The following is an 8,731-nucleotide window of genomic DNA, read 5'->3' on the forward strand; positions in this document are numbered from 1 at the left end:
ACCTTTTGGGTTGTGTGAGTAAACGCCACTATTTATGTATTTGTATTGTATGTGTAGCTTATGTATGTGTGCATGTTTTTTGGCTACAAGTAGGTGAGGGTGTGCGCATGCATGAGGTTGCATGTGTGTAACTGTAATTGATTTCACACTCAGGTCAATGGTTTTACAGCTACAAGAGAAAAGCACACAGATTCACTCTGGTTAGCTTCTCATCTCCGTTTCAGTGCTTTTTCCCCCTTGAACCCTGCTTTGACTTTGCTGCCGGCATGTCTATTAATAACACTGTTTGTCTGCAGTTAATATGAATTTTATTTTATTTACTGAATAAAAGTCACAACAATAATATACAGCCCACAATATTGTGCGGTTGATGTAAAAAAATCAGACAATGAAACAACGATCACTTACATACACATCATTTATGCCGTTGTACATTTTAGGGTACAGTTTTCAGTTTCATTCACAATAAAGTAAGATAGCTTTTAAATCACAACCTCATTTAGATTACAGTGAAGGCACGTGCATGGACATATTAATTGTGCACACTTACATACACTCAAACAATTTTGCTGACTGGGTACTGTAATGTTATAAGACCCCCTCCCACTACACTAGTTCTAATGATCTCATCAATAAAGCTCTTTCTCTTGACAGACAGAGTGGTCGGCAAATGAGCCTGATTTTCAGGACAGATCAATAGGCTGATTGACATGTCAGATGGATGAACGAATATACTCCAATCAGGTGTATTGACCTCACAGACCAAGCCTAACTGGATGGCATTACTCTTATTTATGATGTCAGCACATCTGCGTAAGGGGAGATTACAAACCTCTCCACTAACTTCAAATATGCGATTGCTTACAAGTTATAAGTACAGGGCTTCATGTGCATTGTTCCCTGTATTATAGAAATCAATTTGGTTTGCATGATATGGTCTGCAGGGCCAATGGACAAGACATTGGGGCAAATACACTAGGCTGTGGAAGAAGGGCTGGTTTCCTGAAATTATAAATACATTCAGTGGTGTTTTTAGATTGGAAACAATTACCACTATAACAATGTGATCAATGGTTATTGTAATGTTTTACTTTGACCACTAGGTGGCGCATGGAAGCGACACAAACATATAAATGTATTAAGGTAGTACAATGAATGATCCAAAGCAGCATATCTTCGAGTATGTGTGTGTACACATGTATTGACAAGTTAATGTGTGTGTCTGTGTGCATGTCTCTGCGCATGTGCATTAATGTCCCAGTGTATGTGATCATCCTTTACTACGCATGTTCAGTGTGGCCTGGGCACAGGATGCTGCAGGGTCATGTGCTCTGCTCCAGTGAAAGGCAGTCTGTGTGTGCAGTAGTGATGGACCAGCTCAGGGATGCTGGAGAAGACGCAACTACTCTGATCCAGTGTGAAGCCCAAACCCTTAACGTTTTTTGTCTGGGCCACAATGATGTGCACACAACTCTGACTGGTCCTAATGGAACAAGACACAAAAAAATAAAGATATACTGTCAGAAAAGATAAGCTTGCAAGTAAAAGACACACGGCAACAGTTACCGTTAAGAGTTATAAGATGCTGAACAATGCCGTGGCAAAAAAGAAATTTGCTCCCTTATCTGTCTCTCCCAAAATGAGGCTGTGCATTTTCCAAGTTCAGTGGATGTGTAAATGGGGTTAATTATGTGGACTCTCAAATGAATGAGCAGCGTACAACAAATGTGCACTCAGGCGCATGCACACACACGCACACATACACACATAATTGCACCACAGGATTTCAGCCTTTATCCTAGACTAGAGAACCTGTTCCTGGCACGCTTATTGCTAGTGTAAGCTCTACAGTACAAATGACACACATTCATGCATTAACGTCTTAGAGGTTGCCACCGTAATGCCAGTTACTGCCAAACTCAGGGTCAATCACTGTTAAAGGCAAAGTCAGTGCGCACCAAGACCTAAATATATTTTGTACAGTTTTAAATACACTTTATAGCACAAGATAAATGTGCCATGCATGCCCATTTTTAAACAGTGCTGAAAGACATGTGTGGCATTATAAAATGAAATATTAAAATCAGAAAAACATATTTGTTTTTCAAGGACAATGTGCCACTGTCACTGTTAAGATTAAGATTGTGATGAAGCAAAAGTGGATAAAAAATAATGCTATGAATAAATATGTAGATGCTGCATAATATAGCATGCCTGTACCGTGTTAAATACACACATCTTCAAACTCACTTCAGAGCAATGGAGTACTTGCTGGTTCCTGATTCGCTGTCCCTCACCAGGAAGCTGGCTTCCCTGCAGCGCTGCAGCTGAGCCTCAGCCTGTTGCCGACTCACACTGCCATGGTACCAGCTTGGATGGGCAAGGAAAGGAGGGGGAGGGGGAGACACAGTGGGATAGAGACAGCAGATCACTGACATATAGCGCAGCGACATATGGAGATAAGTCAGATGTCAAGGTAATGATAGGTGACGATGGTGAGAGAGAGAAAAAAAGAGAAAGAGACTGACAGAAAGAAGAGAGAAAGAGATTTACAGTCTCCATAAATCAGACCGACATATATGGTGGACTGAATGAGTTAAAGATGCCAAAGGTGAACTTGAGAGGGCAAAGAGATAAATAAAATGGACAAATAAAACATTTGTGGCTGTGCAGTGTCGAGAGAGGCCTATTAGGACACAAGGTGGTACTGACAGTGGCTACAGGCTAGAGCCTTATATAAACAACTGTATGTGGCCTTGATGCTTGGAGGCAAAACACACTGACATTCAGCCACAACATGAGAGGAACAAATGCTAACATGCTCTGAGCATGTTCCCCACATGTTCCATCTGAAAAAAAGGCCATGCTTCTTACAGTTGAAAATGAGTCTCTCGTCTATTCAAGTCTACCTTGAGGGTGCACCTCCCTCCAGCAATTATGTTCAGCACATTAATATGAGGGTGTGCTCAAGTGCTGCTGCTGCTGGCTTATCCTCTCAATGATAAATGCCAAATTTCACTTAAAGATTCCTCAAGTGCCAAGTGTAAAATATTTATATTGAGAACTGGCAGCCTCCGCTGTTTGGCATTGTGACATTGATTGCTTTAAAACTTTTACTAAGAGAAATCTCAGTTAAATCTGAGGAGGGCGCTGTTCTTCCAGAGTTTCTCACAAACAGAGAAGGTAAGGTAAAGGCCAAAGGAAAAAAAAGAAAAGATCGCTTGTTATTTACTGTCCCAACAAATGCAAGCAGAGCAACACAGAAAGTAGACAGGAAGTGCCATTTACTCTGCATAGTTAGATGGGAAATGTGGGGTTAATTTAGATAAGAACTAATAATACACATAAAGGCAACCAAATGTATCAACCCTCATTTCATTTATTGTTGTTTAATTCCTTCAATCCACTAATCCTGTTCAAGGTTGAACATGCAGTGAGTGAGGGGCAGATCACAAGTCTATCAGATAACTAAAATATAAACAGATTTAGACTCTTTAGATCTATGGGTATTTTCCAATTCACCTGACCTGGGGGAGCAAACCAGAGCACAAACTGTATACAGAGGCACATTGGCTCTCTCCTCATATGGTTTAAATGTATTTATCCTCCTTTTAGGCTTATAAAATATAAAATGTAGTTTTAGTCAGTGGGGTCTTTTGAACATGTACACTGATGCCATATTTTGAATATATTCAAATATTTGCTATGTCATTATTTGTGATTGCTACAACTGTTTTTCCAACTATTTGCTTCTTGACAATGCAATGTAGTTTGAGTGGCTTATTGAACAAGATGTCAGCATGATGTAATAAATTATGTGCATACCTTGGTTTGTCATGTTGCACAAGTCTGATGATGACTGGATAGGATCGAAATGTTGCCTTGTTCAGTCTAATAAAGTTTATGCGCTACAATACAGTGTGTAAATGATTTCTTATTTTTCCCTTATTAACATTTATAAATATCATATGCAACGTTTCCCTCCTCCTTACTATGGATAAGTATGCCTTCTCCCTCCTTACCTCTGCTTCTCCAGGGGCGAGCTGGGGTCCACTTTGGCTGCCTCCCCCTCCAGTGGGGCACTGGGGGAGGTAGGAGACGGAGGGGAAAGTTTGTTCGGACTAGAAGTGGGTGAGAGTTTGAGGGTGGGGAAAGAGGGAGATGGGGGCGTGAAAGGGGAGAGTTTGAGAATAGGAGAGGAGGGAAAGGAGGGAGAAGAGGAGGAGGACGGAGAAGATGGTACAAGTATTTTATGGTTCCAGTTCTTCTGCCTCAGGGTGTGCTGTTGCTGCTGCTGCTGCTGTTGTTGCTGCTGTTGCTGCTGCTGCTGCTGCTGCTGGCGGGCAGAGGTTGAACTGTTCTCTTTCGTGGGAGAACAATCCACTGCCTCAAACTGAGCTAAAGGAAGCGGGAGAGACAATATCAACCTTTTCTAATAAAGTTCTATTAAAGAATGCCAGAGCTACCAAAGTAAACAGATCTCTGGAAATTGATTCAGCATGATTGTTTTGTTTCCTCTCTAAAGCAAACACAAAATTGTTGTGGCATTACTGTACAAATAAAACTCATGGCATCCTTCCTCCACACCCTAAACCCCCACCCTTCCCATCATCCCTCTCTCTTTTTCTGTACCTGACAGTGCTCTAACAATGTCCTCCTTTCTCCACTCCCAGGGCAGTTCGTACTCTCCAGCGGGACGGACGTCAGACTCTGGCCGTGTGACAGGGATCCACACCCCCCCACTGTCGCCTTCCAGCCCGCCCTCATACGGTGTGTCATAGATGTTTGGGGGAGTGGGTTTTCCCTCTTCTCCCTTCCCCTCTCTCTTGCCTCGGTCCAGCAGAACACACACTTTCAGGAGGTCTTTGGAGCCCCGTCTACGGACCTCTGCAGCACAATGGTCATGCAATTTGTTAATGGTTTTAAGATATAATAATAGATGCCATAATAGATAAAGCATCTGTCATCTGCTCTTTTTAAAGTGTCTTTAAAAAGTCTTTTTTTCTTTTAGAAATGTTTTGAGCCCAAATTGGCTCCTCTGTTATGATACTCTTTTTTTTTTTAATAACCATGTACCTGACAGAAACAGTTCAAGAGACGTGGTGATTCAACTTAATGATCATTTAGGAGGCTGTAGCTTATGGTGCTGTTGGTCTGCCTTCGGTTATACTCAGAGGTGTCTCCAATAATTTGTCTACCCTTATTGATATAAGTGGGGTGGACAAAATATTAAGGACACCTCTCAATATAGCACAACAATGCAACAATTCAACAGCAACAGACAGCGTTCAAAATGACCATAAAGATGAATTAACATCTCTCTAAAACAGTATAAATTAAAAATTAGCTTTGGTTAGGCACCTAATAAACTGGCAACTGAATGTATTTTACAATGGAAAAAAAAGATTACCTTAATTGCTTTTCACCTAAATTAGCCTGTAGTCAGGCATGCACTTTCTGCAGGCTTCCCAGTATTCATTTGCACGTTTTTGTTCCATATCCACAGAGATGAGTGATATTTGATGTAAATGTATATGTATTGGAAACTTTACAACAGAAAAGGAAGAATCTTATAACAGACACTAATGCAAAAGATAAGTATGATTAAAATACAATTCCTTAAAGCACATTTGTATTACTTTATTACACTGTGAAGTGTGTCCATCAACTCAAACTAAGTGGTGTGCTTATTTGAAATTTGTATGTTTTTTTGTTGTTTTGTTTAGATTTCAGTAATACTGAAACATAATGCATTGTATTCTTACTAGTTTCAAACAAAGTTTTTAGGCTTACATTTGTGTTCATTGGGCTGGATTAACCCACAAATCTGTTTGTCATGACATGTTGTTAAATTTTAGGGGAATTTTACTTGTGTTTCTTTACCGACTGACAGGTAGCCTGTGTGTCTGCACTATTGTGTGACCAAACAATGGAGCTACAGGAAGAAAAGGTCAACACAGCTGCTGATTTGCTGGCTGACCAGGCCACTTCCTGGCTGCTGGGAAGTGATTGGGCGAGACCACGGGGGGGGGACCTGTAGGTTCTGGGGAGGGGCGAGGGTCTTTTGATTCTTTTTACACGTAAGGGACCATAAAGTATTGTGTGTATGTGTGTGTCTATGTGTGTGTGTGGGGGGGCACTGAGGCCAACTTCCTATCAAGAGAATGGGGCAAAGGAAACAGAGGTAGGAGACAGGAAGTTGGAAGAGGAAGCTGCACCCATTATCCCTGCACAACACTGTTCCTACGGCAACCGCCAGCGGGAAGGGAAGTCAGCAGAGAGACTGAGGGTCTAGTTTGGCCCTAAGTCCCTTTAAAATGGCCCTTTAGCAGGAATGTGACTGTGAGTGCAGAGAAATTAAGCTGAGTATTCCTTGGCTTGGATAAAATGTGCATAGCTTATCAAAGATGACATACAAAAATAGGTACAGTAAGATGTAAATACATGTAGTTATGTTTTCTGTAGACAAACTGCAGTCTAGATGATGCCACTTTGGCCTTTCCATAATGCAACTGTAATTGCTGAGATAGATGGTGAGTTTAAACTCACCTGTGATGATGACCTGGGCATCGTATGGCTCCATGTACCCATCATTCACTCCTGCTCTCTCAGCCTCCCTCTGCTCCTTGGTTTTCTCTGCATCAAAAGGATCTGCGTAGTCCTCCAGGATAATGAGCTGTGAACAGGAAAAGACATGTCAGAAGAAACAATGCTGAGCCGCTATAAGTATACAGGTGGTACATTTACCTGGAGACGACAGAGCAGGCAGGGGGAGCGGGATCTGATAGTGTGGTGTGTGGTATGACAAGTGATAGAGGAACAAGCAGAAAGAGTGCAAAGAGGTCAGCACATTATGTTTGCCGGTTTGATGTGACACAATGTAGTGGAACTGCATTGTATTCTTTTGAGAGTGATGGAAACTGAATACATGGTTCTGCACTGAGGTGGGGAGGGAAAACACAAAGGGAAGCACTGACCTCAAGCCCACAATGAAATTAGTTTTGCACTGTATAGTATATTGACATTTAATCTGCATGCAGCTGTAACCTTCTGCAGACTGGTTTTGTTTGATTTTAAATAGCAGATGATATATGGAGATCAAAAATGGTCGCATGGGGTTTGCATTAACTGTGTTTCAATCTGTAAGCATATAAGTTACTCACCGTTGTTTTAATGTCAGACCTTCCCTTTTCGTTCTCGGGCTGCTTCTGTTCACTTATCCCGTTGAGTCTGGGGGTCTTGTCTTGTTTGTCCACTTTGATCATCCTGCTGATGTACGCTTGCGCCAAACTAGAGGTCCTGACCTGGCGGATCTCATCTGATGTCCCAGTCTCGACCTTGGAGTTCTTGCGACCTTTTCCAGTTGTGAGACTATCCCAGACTGTCCCAGCAGAACCAGCGTTGTTACGACCCAATTCTGTAGCCGAATTTTTCCTATTTCTCCCTGCCAATAACCCCCCCACTCCTCCATCTTTGCGCTGATTTCCTTTCAGACTGTCACGAGAAAACGAGGGTTTGGGTCGAGTTTGCGGACCAGATTCAGAGGCCGAGCGAACCCTTTCATTTCCAGTCTTTAGGTTGATGGGGAAATCTCTGAACCATCTTGCCATGGCTGTGAAGGTATAACACTTCTCACAGATTTAAAAGTTGACAAACCTGTTGTCTTTTACGTTCTTGCATTAGCTGCCACAATAGAACACAATTTTAACCAAAAGCTCCAACTTAACGCACAAATATTTTATGCACGCCTCGATTAAAGTAGGCTAACTGTGGTCTGAAATCTGAATCTGAATCTCCTAGGCATCAAATGCAGGCCGTTCACTTCGTGGTGTTCAACTTATTTCTAGCGTCTAAAACTCCCTGACAACTTCTCGTGCGTCTTGGATGTCATTGGCCGGTGGCTCTTCGTTCTGTCACCCTGCACCTGCAGTAACAACTATCCCTGCAGTTTGAAAAGTAGCTTCTGTAGAGCGTAAATTCGAAAGAACTCGAAGTTTTTCTTTGAACCCAGTAAAGATCCCATTCCCGGAGCGTGAGATGATGCGTCTAGTCTGTCGAGGTGATGAGATGGAGAGGAAAGTTGTGTGCGCAGACTGGGATGCCACTGAGGTTTGGGGAGGGGCTGTGTGTACGGGGCGGGGAAGGAGTTTTACTGTAATAACTTCAATGGATACACAACTGAAATCTCCAAACTTGATCAGTAGTTGGCCCAATCACAATAGACGTCCGGCAACAAGCATTACCAACACGTTAAAATGAATGTTAATACAAGTGACTGATCACTAAGTAGCCTGCTGAAGAGTTACCCTTTGCACATATTTTGTGATTTGTAATGGAATAAAACTCTCCACATAAATTAATCTTAATATGAGTACTTTTTAAATAAGCTATGGTAGATTTGTGAACTGGTGTTTTCTATGTAATAAAAACACAAGTTCACAAATCTACCATAGCTTATAAAGTTAAATAAATTATAGGCTATGTCCAGATAAGCGTCATTGAGATAAAAAAAAAAAAATTGTGTCCTGGCCAACAAAATCGGAATTAGAAATTAACTTATACAATCAGACATTTCTAAGACAAATCAACCCAACAACTGCTTACTTGAACAAAATATTTGTAAAGTAACAGTAGAACATTGCATGTACTCTTTCAACTGCTTTTCCATATTATAGAGGGTCATGCACTTGCAGCAGGTTAGAGCTTTTTGTCAAGGGCTCTGATGCTGCTG

General features: G+C 41.6%; 1 protein-coding gene across 1 annotated transcript; it reads right to left on the bottom strand.

Annotated features, from left to right (window-relative positions):
• Window positions 1-296: 296 nt before the first annotated feature.
• Window positions 297-8,079, bottom strand: she (Src homology 2 domain containing E). Its single transcript, XM_078252905.1, has 6 exons — window positions 7,164-8,079; window positions 6,550-6,676; window positions 4,633-4,887; window positions 4,023-4,398; window positions 2,251-2,370; window positions 297-1,483 (listed from the first exon to the last, which is right to left on the bottom strand). Exons 1-6 carry the CDS (start codon window positions 7,608-7,610, stop codon window positions 1,291-1,293), a joined length of 1,518 nt encoding a protein of 505 aa, XP_078109031.1. The 5' UTR covers window positions 7,611-8,079; the 3' UTR covers window positions 297-1,290.
• Between the last annotated feature and the right edge of the window lie 652 nt (window positions 8,080-8,731).

Source organism: Sander vitreus, chromosome 6 (genome assembly GCF_031162955.1).
Source record: "Sander vitreus isolate 19-12246 chromosome 6, sanVit1, whole genome shotgun sequence".
Lineage (NCBI taxonomy): Eukaryota > Metazoa > Chordata > Actinopteri > Perciformes > Percidae > Sander > Sander vitreus.

Coding starts and splice junctions, on each gene's coding strand:
- she (XM_078252905.1), bottom strand. CDS start 7,610: ATGGCAAGATGGTTCAGAGATTTCCCCATCAACCTAAAGACTGGAAAT. Junction 4,399..4,632: donor CATTGTTAGAGCACTGTCAG/GTACAGAAAAAG, acceptor CGCTTCCTTTAG/CTCAGTTTGAGGCAGTGGAT. Junction 1,484..2,250: donor AAGTACTCCATTGCTCTGAA/GTGAGTTTGAAG, acceptor TTGTTCCATTAG/GACCAGTCAGAGTTGTGTGC.